The following is a 16,566-nucleotide window of genomic DNA, read 5'->3' as shown; positions in this document are numbered from 1 at the left end:
TAAGGATACTCACAAAAAGCATAAGGGAAATACAGTTATCATTAAAGATCTTACTTTGTACATAAAAAGCCATTATAAAATCCACTAAAACACGAAGTTATCATTTTATTTTGTTTTTCTTTTTATTCATAGGAAGAAAAATGAAACAAATGAGTCACACTTTGATGATAACCTAACCTAATGAATTTGGCCCAGTGTTTTTCTTAAGATGTCTGCCACACTGCTTTTTTTCCTTTATATGCTTAGTACCTAAAGTGCTATTCATTACCAACCTCACAACTGTACAAAAGAAAATTGACAACAAAACAAAGTAAAATATGATGAAAATTAAAATGGCAATGTGGCTTAATTTACAAAATTCCTGTACGATAATAACAATATAAGGAATTTGACCAAGAGTTTATCTTTCTTTCTATTCATTTGTAGCATTTGTATAAGCACAACTATTCTGTATAATTATTTCCATGAAATGTTTGAATTCATGTTATTTTAAGATTCATTTGGGGGGGGGGGTTGAAAATTATATCATATCGCATTCTTCCCCTGATTTTTCTCATGACTTGAAATTTTTTGCTGAAAAATAAATAAAATAAATTGCTATCAATAGCAACAATGAAAGGCCACGTTACATCGTGACTTTTACATTTGTGCATCAATCATTCAGGTTAGTTACATCCTCATTAATCAAGCTTGTTGTCATGACATAAACCTTAAAATTGTTAATGATTCTATCGATTCTTGATGGTCCAAAACAAAGAGCACTGTTCAAGATCCCTTATAACAAAATTTACCTGGTAGAAATATGACAGACAGTAAATTCATTCATGAGGAATTCATTAAGAACAGAGCAAGCTTTTTGACAATTTTTTTTCCGCCTAGCATTGATTATAACTCTACACGATTGGACACACAATAAGAATCCTGGTGCACCGTTTCCACACAGGAAACAGATAAAGAGATAAAGTTCTGACACTGCGCATTATCAGCACAGGCTGAAGTTAGCAGACAATTTTTTGTTTCCTTCATTGGAACCACAGGTGCAACTCCTCCAAATTTCTCACGCGCTCACTTCAAGTCACTCTTCCTCAATCAACATCACCGTCGTCCAATTTGAAAATAAACTCCACAGGATACCTGGGTGAAGGAGAAAATGAGAAGGAAAAATTGTCAATACAAATGCACGTGATAAATAGGATGAGGGAATTCTTGGATAATAATTTGTAATGTACTGACTCTCAAGCACTCAATGTAGCATATTTTTACTTCTTGAGTAAGTTAATTCTTATTAGTTAGTTGGGATTAGTTGTAATATTTGGCGTTTTAAGCACATGAACATCTTAAGATAATTAATAATAATAATAATCCATTTTTTTATATAGCGCTCAATACACCAATCAACGATGTGCCTAAGGGCTTTACAGATATATTATTACCCCGGTCATCGGATTCAGGCTTACCCGCACACAATGTGTGCACATTTTCCACTCCCTCGGGAGCATTCCAGCCAGTCGCCATTTTACAAGCGCAGACTTGATCGTCCAACCACATGAACGTTCGCATCTAGAAAGCATTGCAAATATGTTTATCCAGTACATCTATAACATATTAACCGACTCAATTTTACGTATTTTGCATTTGTGAAAGCTCTACACTGCACTATTGTGCATTCCATCATACACAGGTGGAAGTATTCTTTGAAAAGGGGAAACAAAGGCTATTTATGTAGCACCTCCATCGCTGCAGGAGTGATTATTTCAAAATGAACAAAGTGTGACCTCTTCATGTTTTCAAGATCTGTGGATATTCAGGATCTTTTGGGACATGTGCCAACCGTGAACTGGTCTATTTCATACCGGTAGGTCAACTTTTGGCTGATTTTCAAAGATGCTTAGAATATATACTTCAAATGCAACAACAGTAGTGAATTGTTATTAACCATTTACTTTGGGGAGACTTTCTAGTCACTACCTAGGCCACAGGGGCAGGGCTTTAAGGTTGACCAACAAGGTTTTAGATGGTCCCTGACATTATGCATACTATTACTAACCTAACAATTGCTAAGAGCCACACTTGATCTGCCACTGGCCCTGTTTAGAAGAGACCACAGTCCTTGAGGTTGTTCTTGATGATGACATCAGTGACGGCATCAAACACAAATTGGATGTTGTTGGTGTCCGTGGCACAGGTGAAGTGTGTGTAGATCTCTTTCTGGTCCTTGCGTTTGTTAAGATCCTCAAATTGCATCTGGATGTAGGCGGCTGCCTCCTCGTATGTGTTGGACCCTAATAGATGAAGAGATCATAGTTGGAAAAAACAAATTTAGTCATGTATGCAAATGAGTAATGTAAACACAAACTATTTATTTTTACGAGATAGGTCAGTGTCTTGCCCCTTTAATTCCAACTGCTTGTAATGTTAATTGCAGAAAACACTACAATATCTTTGGAGGCTTTAACAACAAAATTGTTAAACCACAATATCTATTGAGATTAAAAAAATTGTCTAAGGAGATCTATTTTTACATATAACATCTGTTCTCCGGGAAAATGGCTGCCGCCTTGTTCAAAGTTCATGGCAGTAGCCAGACAAGTAGATAATGCACTATGGTAAGTAAGTGAGTTTGGAATCATGCCAATGTTGATAATCAGCAGTGTAAATACATCAAATTCACACCCTGGCAGTTGAAAATACTCCCATTTCAATTGTGTATATGATTTACACGTACTGTATGTAATTTGTTTAGCATTGAACATAGGTTCATGAATTATAAATTTAGATGTTATAGCTCATAGTTAACATTGTGTATCAAGAGAAATGATTTCCACCATCATCAAAACCTATCTGTCTCCCAAACAAATTATTTGTGTCAAGTGTTTGCAAAGTCAGTAGCATGCGGAGGGTTAAGAAACAAAATCTACTTAAATAACGACATGCACATGTTTGTACATGTATGCTACATGTATGTCACATGATACTTTTGAAAAATCTGCAGACAAATCATTTTCTAAAGAGCTCCAACTCTGAGCCAATGCAATCTTCTGCAAGGAAAGCTTTCAAAAGAACATGAGAAATCCAACACTCATGAAGTAATGGTGTAGGCTTAGAAATGAGTACAAAGTAGTTCACAAACACTAAAGAGAAAATGTTTGAGATGCCTGCATGATATGATGTGATAGCATGTGAGAATTGATGGCATTCTTATAGCCTACATACAGCCTCAACTTTTTTTCACGAGGATTAACTCATCTGATGAAATCCCCATATGAAATTGATTTAACATCCATGTGTGTAAGTACTTTTCCTGCACATGCATGTAGCATGAGAGTAGCATGAGAAGGCATGTATGGGTATTTTCAAGGATTTTTATTTTTAATCTCTATAAAATGAAAAGGTGATAAATATCTTTCACCTTAATTCAACACATGATCAATACAACTGTTTGCCCTCGGTTGTACTCATGTATTTTCATTTTTTAAATGAGGTGAAACAAAATGAAGTAAAATTAGTAAAATATGAAACTATGAATTAAGTAAATGTACAGAACATATGGGGAAAAAACCTTTGATTTTTCTAGAAATTCAAAATCTACATGTACTAATTAAAAAAAGGAGGGGGGTACATTACGATGTACGCTTAGAGTAGAGTATACACTGCATGCTAAGCAAATATTATGGTTTAGGACTATAAGTAAACAATCACGCAGTATTCATCTTAACCTACTTCACTGCACTGAGCATGTTGGCTCTAAATCCACATTTCACATTCATACCATGTATATCAATAAATACATAAATATAATGTGTTTGAGTTTTGTGCCCCCCTACTATCAGCATCCTTAAAAACAGCTATATCAGCAATTGACAGGACACTACAACCACCATGTTTACTGCCCAAATTACTCGCTAGTATTGCCATTATCATTCATAATTAGGCGTTACGCATGTTCCACCACTGTCCAATCAGAAAACACCGAGGGTCGTTATAATTTCCTAGGGAACAGGAAAGTGTATGGAACAAGTACCTGTGTTGATTAATGAAGTACCTTGAATAATTGAAGCTCATTACACGTACAGGCAAACCATATGCATGTATACACGCTTTGCAGGCTGATCCATCATGTACTGTACAGTAGATTCAATGACCTATGAATTTTGTATGTTGCTCAATTAAAATTTGAAGATCCAACTTTAATTACGGTAGTAAGTAAATTACTTCACCCAAGATATGATTTATTTTTTTGTGGAAAAAGAATCCTGATTTACAGGTTGATAACAACACTGTCAAATACTGTTTTAATACATCTCCTATCCAAAAGCAACATGTACATTTAAATCCTTCCTTTTTTTCCTTTTTTTTCTGAAATCAATCTTGATGCAGAATGAGGATTTTTTTTCCTTTTCTTTTTCTTTTAGTTTCATAAAAAGATTTTTTTCAAAATCCTCCCCTCTGTAATTGCTACATTCTGAACAGACTTGGGAATCCACTAACATGAGGAGAATATAAATACTCAGATTCCTATCATTTGGTATGAAACAACATGTTTTTACAAACAATCCATGCTACTTCAGTTGAAGCATACAATACAATCCAAACATGTAGAAGCAGTGTTGTTTATTCTGATTCTCCCACCCGCCTCATTTCCGAGCATTTCTTTTAATAACAAGTATTCCTCTTCTACAGCAAACCCACGCAGGCAAACAGAATTTTCTCACACTTGCGTGGGCATGAAAGAATTTTCTTTCACTAAATTGAATCTCCTAAGCTTTAAAATGTTTCTTCAAAAGTACAGGTATTCAAAAGATATTTTAAACAATACATGAGTGTTTAGATTCCGGTTGTGCACATATGAACCATTTATAGCAAAATGGGTTCCTCAAATCATTATGAAATGTTTATCTCCATTGCTTAAAACACATAGAGATACTACTTCTCCATGGGAAAAAAATGACAGTGTTGTGGTTTCTAACAAAGCTTTTTTTCCCCACTTCACCTCCTTCAGAGGAGGCGCGATGGTAGAGCAGTGGTCTCGTAATCCGGTGACCCAGGTTCGAAACCAAGGCGATGCGCTAGTGCCCTTTGGTAATGCATTAATCCTCATTCCCAGGTCCCTCGGAGAGGACCTTAAGCCCTCAGCCGTCTGGTTGCTTACTTACAAGCATTTATGCTTTCTTAGCAGTCAGGTAAAATAACCACCACCACATGAAAGGCATCATTTAAAAATGCTTTGGAAAGAATGAATAATCCAATCATTTAACAGGAAGAAATTACATACATTGCAAAAATGACCAAATAGGCTCATATTCTTAAAGTATGTAGATTTAGTTCCTTGATTTATGGACTGCAAAATGTCAACCCTTTCATTGTGTAAAATTCAATAATTACGTAACTAAATTTTTGTTTCTGACTTTTAAATCACTTTCTCATTTTCATGTCAAGACCAAATTGATTTTGTTTCTCTATTCTGCTATATAATAACAGTGACTGAAATGGAAATTAGGAGTTGACACATGACCTTCCACAAATCTGTGGATTATGTGAAACCACGTTTAACTAGAGCAGCTTTTTATTACAGAATATGAAATAAAGAGAAGAAAATAAAATTACCGGTATATTCTGGGAAACAGATGGTGAGAGGTGACTTCTGGATTTTCTCTTCAAAGAGATCCTTCTTGTTCAAGAAGAGGATGATAGAAGTCTCTGTAAACCACTTGTTGTTACAGATAGAGTCAAACAGCTTCATTGACTCATGCATGCGGTTCTGGAAGGAAGATAAGAAAGAATACAATAAAATTAAGTTTGTTAATAAATAATCATTAATACCACATGGATTTATCAATAAATTTAAACAAGGACCATTGTCTATCCTACGTGTACATGTGTATGTAATCATTTTATTACCTTACAAAACAGAAATGTGTCTTGAAGGAGTTAAAAATTCACAAGTTACATACAAATTATCCTACAAAATAATACCAGGTACATGTACCATAGGTGCACATAACCTGTATGGCATCATGCTTAAAAGTTCAGGGGGAAAGTCTCATGATTAGTTTTTTTATTTTGAGAATCATCATTTAAAAAAAAGATTAAAAAGATTATATAACAATCATCCAGAATCATTTCTTATCGCTACACCTTCAATAATAAGGTGCACCTACTTATCCCATCTCCTATGTAACCAACTGTGTTTTGATAGTGTATCAATCTAAATATATATATATATTTATCTTCATCACTAGCACATCCTGCTGTGAAGTCCTGTGCATTTATGAAGCCATGTCCCTCTCCCTTCTGATGACATACATCATGCGCTCCCCGCTGCTAATTACGCTTGAATGTCAAATACTCATAATTGGAGAGGAAAAGCTCGGCTCAAGTCCTAGCCTCGCCCTAATTGAGTCGAGAGCACACAACCTCCAGTTCACACTCATTTGCTTGTTATGGCCATGGGGCACATACATTTTGAATACATATACATGTATACACAGATTGGTTACTTTTAAAAGACAATAATGAAGCAAATTGCAATAGAGTGTGACGTCGTCAAAAATCTATTTTGGGAATTTCTCAATTTTTTCTTCATTTTCTGAAAGAGCATCAAAACTAGTGTCCAAATGTCGAAAATCAATTGAATATGTTAAGTATTGGCTGAGATATGACCATCTGAATAAATAGATGTCCTCTAGGAACTCAGTGTTATTTGCTCTGGTTCATAACCATTAGGAGCAAGAGCATATTTAACATATTGTAATCAACAGTGTATAAACCGCACTTTTTTGCCGCCGAAAAAAAATTCAAAGTCGGGGGGGGGGGGGGTGCGTCTTATACACGGTACACACAAAATAAAAAATTAAAATTAAAATTAAAAAAAAAAAAAAAAAAAGTTTTGATTTATGCCCCTCCACCTGGCGCCATGCCTGGCAATGTCTTCCAGCTCAGTAATCGGTGTGTTGACTCACCATTCAGAAACTAGAACAACACTCAAATTTGTCTGTCATCTTGGTTTGAAAGTAATCTTTCTGATAGATCTCAATATGTAGTTTATATTAATAATTCCTCCAATTTTTCTTCTATTACACAGCTTACCGTAAGGTTCTATTCTAGGTCCTCTAGACCTCTACTGTTTTTTTAATTTACATTAATGATCTTACACATTCAGCTGCACCTCACAGTTAAATGAAAGGCCTTCCCGCATGGGTTTTTTAACACAGACCTGGCTTGCTGCCGACTGAGTCGGCAAAAAAAAAAAAAAAAATCATTAACATTTTGTGGACCTGTGTTTATGCTTCAACACCTGAAGCAAGGATTTGCAAATTGTTTGTTAATTTCATCAAGTCTTAACAAAGTTCACCAATATCTTTAAAAACTTATCCCAGCAGAAAAGTAGATATTTTGAAAAAAGGATCAGCTTTTTAAACAGATAGAGAATATAATATGAGAAGGGCTCGACACTACAGGCTGCGCCAAGGACCATTGGGCGCCCAAAATACATAGGGTGTGTTTATATAGACTGTCAAAAGTTCAATCCGAACCCCCTTCCAAAAAAGTTAGTGCGGAGATGGTGCACATAAATTCCTTGCACTCTTCTACACACTGTACGTGTACACATACATTTTTTAATTGCCTTCACCAAGTCAAGTGCTAAAAATAGCAACAAATAGAATTGATGGTTAACGAGCAGCAATATTCCTAATTAGAGAGGAAAATGCTTAGCGCAACTGACCCCATGATAACTCACGCTAATTGGACATAATAATGCTCATCTCCTTCATCATCAATTGTTTGACATTCTGTTATCTCCTTTCATGAAGATTCTAGAAGTAAGTAGCTCTACTGATGCTTTTATCTAATGTACATGCCCTATTATTACACAACTCTCTCAAAAAAGTGCTTGTTTACTACATACATTGTGCGGGCCTGTATTTCTTACTTTTTCTGTATTTGAATTTGGATATTTTTTGCAATGCATTACAAAATATATTTTATTCCGAAAAGAAATCTAATTTGTACTTTATAATTAATCTAATTATGAGTGATAAATGACATTATCCTTGTACTAAGTTACTAACAACTGAATGATATCATTACACTGATACACTCATTACAGATGTATATGTAGTCATTTTTTTCTCTCTTTCACTGGCAGTGCTGTTACTATGGGAACAGAGCTAATGAATTCAAGTTTACGTTTCGCCTCTATTACTGACTGGCCTGCAGGAGAAAGAGTGAGAGACAGAAAGAGAAATGGAAAAAGAGGCACACCGGAGAGAGAAAAGGCTTACAATATACTTTACAAATCACATCCCGAGCTGACACAGAGTTGCCAGGTCTGATACCGGTACACACAAACACACTCGCATATATACTCTCATGGATGCATCAGAGAGCTTTCACTTCTCAATAACAGAATACTGGTAAGAGACATGCACAAATCCCAATTGGAATGGCCTAATAAGCAATTAGAAATGAAAAATTCACTGGTGGGAGACAGCCAGCTAGGGCAATTAACATTATTAAAAAAAATAAGTCAACAGAAAAACAACAATATCAACAACAAACAAAAAACAAGTAACATTGATGATGCACAGCAAAAATAAGGAATCTCTAATGGCAAAATTAGGATTACAGTCTATTTTTTCACACAGATGTTTTCAGTAAAAGTGAGGAATCTATGGTGAAAGATCATGGAGGCCAAAAATTAGGAATCATTCCTCAAAAATAGAAATAATTGGCAGCTATATGCTGCACGAAGAGAGACTTTGTCATGTACAATCAATACCATTTCCATGTTTTTTAAATGTAACATTCTTGAAATGAAATATGATAATGATTTTAAATAGTTTTTACTAGTGCTGTAGTCAAACGTTTAACCATCCGGTATCCGACCGCCCATGGCGGATTCCGTTTTCAATTGGACGGTTTCGTTTTCCCGTTTTTTTTTTTTTTTTTTTTTATAATTTTTTTTTTTTTTTAATTTTTTTTTTAAAGTTTCGATTTATGCCCCTCCACCTGGCACTATGCCTGGCAATGTCTCCCAGCTCAGTAGTCGGTGTGATGACTTACCACTTGGAAACTAGAACAACACTCCAATTTGTCTGTCATCTTGGTTTGAAAGTAATATTTGTAATAGATCTCAATATATATTCATCCAAGTTTAACACATGGTGTACCACAAGGTTCTATCCTAGGTCCTCTACTGTTTTTAATTTACTTTAATGATCTTACACATTATTCTAAAACGACATTGTTACTATTATTTGTGACTAGTTCACAAGCACAAATCGGCGCCTTCAGTTAAATCACCTTCCTGCTTTTTCACACGGCCAAAAAAAAAAAAAAAAAAAAAAAGATTTTTTTTTTTTAATTTTTTTTTTTTTTTAATAAATCGTTTAACCGAAAACCGTCCGGTTTTGACAGGCGGTTAAACGGAATTGGAGATATCCGTGATGTTACAGCACTAGTTTTTACAATTCAAATGTTTAGAAATACATAGATGTAGATCTTTCTATGTTATGCAATTTCCAAGAAAATTTCAAATTGAGTTACAATTGTGCTGGTCCTACATGTACATGTTACATCCTCAGCAAATGAAGGTTTTTCTTTCTAATGTATACAGTACCTATTAAATATTTAATTTCATATTTTAATGATTTAGCTCTGAAATTCAATCGTAGTGCCAGAACTTGATGGTGTTTTTATTAGATATCAGTTCATTGATACTGGTCTATTAAATGCTCATAAATAATACATTTAGAATTAGATCTTTAAAATAGTAATTTTCATATGGGCTTTGTGATACTTGCAATGTTAATTGTTTGCTTGAGACTCCTTCTGAAGAAAACAACTTATAAATGCAACACCTAATTGCTAGATAGATGTCTTGAATATATCAACTCTATGCTGCCTGCATACATGTACATGTATATACTGATCAAAACAATTTGCTCCTCAAATTATGTTAAGATTTGCAAGAAGACCCTCTGAATATCAATTGAGATAAACTATAAATGAAACTAATACGTCGAGGTCAAAGTAAAGAAAAGGTACGTGTACAGTGTATGCATGTGACCAGAATGAAATTTATATATATCACAGATAGAATATTGAGAAAGGAAATGATTTACATAGGGAAGAATAAGATGAGGAGATGAAATAATCTTGAATGGAAACAAGACAGGGTTGAGAAAACTATACACAGATAGAGAGAGGGGGGATGGGGAGGGGGATGGAAAGGGGGATGGGGAGGGGGATGGGGAGGGGGATGGAAAGGGGGATGGGGAGAGGGATGGAAAGGGGGGATGGGGAGAAGGGGATAGGGAGGGGGATGGGGAGGGGAAAAGAGAAAGATTGGGGGAGAAAGATTGGGGGGGGGGGAGAGAGAGAGAGAGAGAAAGAAAAGTGAAAGATGTTTTGATAAAATGAGTACCAATACTTTAATCTTAATGTGGAGGCTGTATGTAGTGATTCATTAATAATTTGCGATGCCACATCAATCACACAAATAACTTTTCATTTCAAATAAAAACATGCAGGGATTGCCTGCTTCGCCAAACATGTTATTCTCCTCGACTATACATGGAGAAGGGCACATGAGGTGTGAAGTGTTTTCAATTATGAGCAGAACAACAGTGTGAATATTTCCTCGGGGCCTCTGTAGAAGATCAGAGGTTGTCGTGTTTGTGATTAGCCATGCCCTTGAACATGAATCACAATAGTATATGAACGAATTAATTGGAGATCTTTTCATCATAACATGATTATGGAAAATTTGCATTTAATTATGGTGGTCCTATCTACAGTGTAATATGAACTTTATGTACAATGTTGTGCATCTAAAATGGAGGATCGCTTCATCAATAAAATAACATAACAACAATTTTGACATGATTTTAACTCATGATATAATGTGTAAAATGAGATATTCAAATTTACATTCTAAATCTACATTACAAGTATCATTTTCCTTTGAGCATCACTTTACATTTAAAACATTATAAAAGGAAATGGATGAATAAGACTTTTTAAAAGAACTTCTTGGTCTGCATGGCTAGTGCATGCAGAATATGCTCACAATCATTTTCACTTAATTGTTATTTGTTGCTTTTGATATTTGTTCATTTTGGAAAGGGTCAAGAATACATTCATTTGTCATCCCTCTCTGTTATTTGTCACTGCCTTTAGAAGTTCCTGTAAATGTTTGCTCTATGAATGTAAGCATGTGATGACAGATGGACAGAACATATACATTTCAAGAACTCTCTTTCAATATCTCAACTACTATCTCTTCATACATGTATACAATGCTACTGCACCTTTGTCCTTTGACATACATTGTATAATGTTATTGGTACCCTCATGTGAATATCTAGTTTCAGTTCATTTTCTTCTCGCCATGAGAGCATGATCTCAACATGTATTCTATATAACTTTCCTCATGGTTTAGGTTTATCATATTTCTTGATTCAGGTAGCATGAAACCAGGTGTTGTTTGTTTTGTTTTACTTGGTACATTAACAGTGAAAATAACTGTTCCCTCAACAGTTTTTTTCTTCATCCCCGCCTGTAATATTATAGCTGTCCACACTCCATGTACATTAAACTCCAGTTGTATTTAACGATATGTACATGTACATGTGTATATACCAAAACACTTTAAAAGCCTACATGTACACATTTATAGCTAGATTTATCACTTTGCAGTGCATTTTTCTACTGCCAAGCAACCCCAAGGCGGAATTACCAACACTAGAAGAATAGAATGAGCTGTACGGCAAACATCTACTACCGATAATATTTTCGTTTCTTTACAAACATTAGTATCCATGTTATCAACTAGTTTTCTATTTTAAAAAAAAGGACAAAAAAAGAGAGACTTCCTATCTTCTTGTGTCTTTTCTAAGAGAAAAAAAGCAGATAATAGAAACATGCAAAGCAACACCCACCCCCCCCCCCCTAGAAAAAGAAAGTCCTGGTTTTCAAATTCACCCATAGAAATACAATTTCAAAGCAACATGGAAACTAGTATTGTTCAGAATAACAGGGAATAAAGTATTCATGACTTGTATGGAAAAACTTAGTTACATTTTTCAAAAGATGAACAAAGAATGTCATTACAAGTCGATATGGTATCATATTTTTTTAAAGGCAACAGCAGTAGATGGAAAATACAATTGGTACATAAATTTCTGATTCATCCCTGTAATTCCACTCTGTTGAGTGATTTTAATTTTTGGAAGTGCTGCAATTACCCTTAAGCTACAGCCAATACATATAAATTAAATTTAGAATGGTCATGGGTAAGCGTGCTGCTGCTGCTGCATGTACCTGTATGTATGGATGTACATTCAAAAGATATGTAACTGACATTTTGGAATACATGTATGATTGGAACAACAAAAGCCTAAATATTCTCTCTGAAAAGAAAACCTAAATGTAAAGAGTGGTATAATAGCACATCGTTATTTCAATCAATTGCTTATTTTGATTCCGGTTTCAAACTCTGAAAAACCAAATGTAAAGAGTGTAACAATAGTTTTAAGTTTTAACAATTAAAATGGTCATTTATTGTATAATTCGAACCGCAGAGCAGTGCATTCAAGGACAATGAACAATTCCTTTAGTAAATTTTTTGGCACCAACTACTTTCCACGATGGCATAATCTCAGGCTGACGAATGACTCAGCACAATCAAGATTTTCATTCTGGTTTGATTTGAATGCATTTCAATCTTACAGCCAATGTATAGATCTGATAAATCAATGGCTAGCAATTTCTGTGATATTCAATCCATTCAAGCACCTTTGAAAATTCATTTCTAAATATATCTTTATTTATTCACATCGCATCAGATGGATGTATTCGACCCTGGCGACTACATCTTTTTTCCTCTACATGTACATCTGAAGTGATGCAAAAGGAGATTTTCAATAGCATGAGTTAGTGTACGCATAACTCTCGCTACGCAATCAACCATGAAGGCCTGCAAAATTACAATTCCAATAATGGTATCGCTGGCGACTACATTGCGCCAAACACTGTAACTATGCAGAGATGATGATCATGGCAGCCGTGTGAGATGGATGCTTGCAAGATGTATTCAGGGATGCGGTGGTGGTAGTGATGCAGGCTGTGAGAGTGTGTGTGTGTGTGTGTGTGTGTGTATGTATAAGGGTGTGTGCGAGTCGGAGTGTGTGAGTGTGGTTCTCGCTGCTGCTGCTTCATGCCTTTGTGTCTCGATGCGCACATGAAGGAGAAGTGTATAGAATAATGCATGAAGAGCAAGCCCCAAATGCCCACCTATTCAGCATCCTTCTCCTGCAAATAACATAATTGTCATCCCATAACATATGCACTTCTTGAAAGCAAAAACACATGTTTCAACTTGAATTTCTGTAAACAGATGTTCTGCTATTTTTGCTCATCTCATACATAAAATTTAACTCGAATCATCTCCAATTCTCCATGCAACCAAAATAGCAAATATCGACAGGATACTGTGTAATTTGAAATTCTAATCTTCGCGTCTATAAGTAGCCTTCATTTTGAGTAAACAAGTAGGCAGCATGTACATACAAAAATTGATTTTATTCCTTTTGCGACAGAATGCTTCCTAGCAGCAGAACAGGAGCATAAAAACACATGGGCAGGATCAAACACCAAAAGGGGTGCAGCCATGGACGCCCTACTTGGACTGAACCCCCCCCCCCCCCTGTTGATGTGTTAACAAGGGTCTAGTGAACACAGACCTTTACCATTCTTATCCACCCCCCACCCCCATAAGGAAAATGCTGCTGAGCTCTCCTGCTATATGTACATGTATTGTACTTCTCCATGTCTACTTTCAAAATAGTCCTGCCTACATGTACAGTGTACTGTATATGTACATGTTCCAATAATTTGTAAACTTTTCATGTAATCAATGCTTTCTTCATTGTAATAGGTTTTTTTTACAATTTTATCACAAATTCACAAAGGAATACACCTATATATTACAGGTTCATGTATGGGGGTTGCTACAGGTTCTAGTATGACATGTGAAGTAACTGACAGCATTGGCAACAATCAAACATCATTACAATTCACTTAACATTTTTAGAGATATTTTTTTTGAAGGGCACTTCCTTTCTTCATGGGGGGCTCTAATTTTGGGGGCTCTAATTTTTAGGGCTACACACCCCTTTCACCATTCAGGCTATATTTCCACTCTCTTACAAAACTTGTGAAATTGATTGAAAATAACCAAAGTGTAAATTCACACTGCAAAACTGACTCCACCCAGACTCCAAACCGACCGATATCCTGCCATTGGGGGTAATGTACATGTAATTTTTTGTTTGGTCAACTGTCCGTTTTGTTGGTGTGACCCAAGATAAAAGAGCCTGAAATGGAGATTTTTTTTTTATTGGGGGGGGGGGGCAGTAACTTCAATAATTGATAGGAAGTCATTAGTAAAAAATATATATATATCAAAACTACAATGTACATAACAAGAATAAGGCTCAGAAAAAAGTTACATTCTTATCTTAAAATCCATATTGCAATTTGACATCCTATATGTATATTGTACATATATGTACTTGTCCCTGAATTTTAAAAGAGAGGTCATCAAGATTTCCCTCTCTTCTTTTTGTGACCTTTAAAGGTAATGCAGTGTTAGGAAAAGGGGTCAAATAACAAATTTTCTAAATCAATATCTATTTCATGTTTTTCTGAAATTTTCTTATTTTGGAGTACTAGTGAAACTGAGGGTAAAAACACATTCCATACAAGTTAATTTTATCAAGCCCATGTAATACTTATGTTGTGGTATTAAGATTATTAAGGCCATCTTTATCACCAAAATAAAACACATGATCACTTGGTAATGTTAGTATTTCAAGTTCCATCGTTAATGTATAACCAGTAAAATATTGAAAGGAATCATGACTTCTGTAGTATATCACATATGGTGAAAAATTATCCTTTATTGATAGAACAAATAAAGACCGTCTGTATCATCCAATAAATCAAATGCGAGAGGTAAAAACAAAAGATATCACATTCAAGGTTTGTAATGATACTTTACTCTTTCATTTACATGTAATGTATATATTTTCTGAACATGGATGGATACAAGAGGGAGTGGAGAGAGGGAGTGGAGAGAGGGAGAAGGAGAGAGGGAGAAAGAGAGAGAGAGAGACAAAAAGAAAGAGATGCAAGCTGGCACACATTGTATTTACCCAGATCAGTGGAAATAAGAGTGGAGAGCTTTTAACTCATCTAGCTTGTAGAGCTTTAGTGCTCCATCACAGAGAACAAGCCAGGCAGGCAGGCAGGCAGCCTGCTCTGTGCCCATGACTAATAGTCCAGAGTCATGACAACTGCAGTGTGCAAACAATGCTAAATGCAGAAGATATTTCTTACATGCATGCTGGAGTAATTGGAGGAAATATTAATCTCCATAGAAACAATGTGCTTCTGCTGACGTAAGAAAAGGCAAGATTGAGTGTCAATTTCACTCCCAACAAAATGTTTTAAGTACAGAAGAATTGATACTCTAATAAAAATCCATAGAAATATAATTTCTTCAAAAATGTCATGCATGTGTGCATTTTAAGAATCAACCTTTAGGAGATGTCAAAAGATTCAAACTTCATGGATACGTAGCCAAACAGTTCTATAGTATAGTGTTTAAATGTAAATATGACATATGTACATGTACAGTATGTTCAGCATTTTGGAGATTTAGGTTTTTTTTCAAACCTTGAACACTTTGGATACCGTATACATGTTCTGTTTATTTTAACTTAAATAATAAGTTTATCTAAAATTATTAAAAATAATTATCTTTCTTATTTCATCTTTAACTGTACTGTATTCTGCACTGATATACATTAGAGACTTCGGTGGTAAGCGCTTTATAAGTCACGTTTTTATTATTATTTATTATTTATCACGTATGGCTCTTTTGTAAACTAGCCAAGTATATGTTTTACCTAGAATGGGTTTTATCAATAAATCAACTGAATGATCAAGATGTAAATAAATCAATTGAATCATCATTGATCAATCAATGAATTAATCCCAATTCATTAGACAATACCTCATGTTCAGGAAGCCTTCAGAAAATTGATGTTTTAGGCATGAAACTATATTTTTAAGTGAACCCATCCCTTTTAATAAAATGAAATGTTCATTGCCTAGTGTTTGAAATATTTCCTAGTACCACAGCCCTTCCCTTCCGCATATAATTCTGAAAAAGTGAATTTACGTGAAGCAATAAAATTGAATAAACAGGCTCTTTTACCTGGCTTGTACACATACATTCATTCTCAAATCCTGTTGTGTATCCAGGCTACATGTACATGTACCTTTGATACAGTAACCTGTCATCCTATGTCTTCATTACAACATAAATGTAAATCTACTCCAAACAATGTTTCTCCCAATCACCTGGTTAAGAAGCTCGCCTCATATCCTGTATTGCTGAAAGATCAAATGACATGACTCGTTCCATTCAGGCAATAGCATGGAGTACATGTACATGGGCGGTACATCGGACCATGATGCTATGCTTGGCTATGTGCC

At 35.2% G+C, this 16,566-nt stretch overlaps 1 protein-coding gene across 1 annotated transcript in view; it reads right to left on the bottom strand.

Annotated features, from left to right (window-relative positions):
- Positions 1–835: 835 nt before the first annotated feature.
- The window catches only part of LOC414054 (guanine nucleotide-binding protein G(i) alpha subunit), a gene marked incomplete at its 5' end in the record, with an annotated part of 39,251 nt that continues 23,520 nt past the window's right edge, over positions 836–16,566 (bottom strand). Inside the window, 3 exon segments of the mRNA NM_001001475.1 lie at positions 836–1,134; positions 2,048–2,282; positions 5,605–5,758. Of these exon segments, the coding sequence (NP_001001475.1) occupies positions 2,092–2,282; positions 5,605–5,758 (345 nt within the window).

The sequence above is a fragment of the Strongylocentrotus purpuratus genome, unplaced genomic scaffold, assembly GCF_000002235.5.
Source record: "Strongylocentrotus purpuratus isolate Spur 01 unplaced genomic scaffold, Spur_5.0 spur5_scaffold_6, whole genome shotgun sequence".
In the NCBI taxonomy this organism is placed as follows: Eukaryota; Metazoa; Echinodermata; class Echinoidea; order Camarodonta; family Strongylocentrotidae; genus Strongylocentrotus; species Strongylocentrotus purpuratus.
Note: the sequence above shows the minus strand (reverse complement) of the source record. Positions and strands in the feature narration are given on the sequence as shown.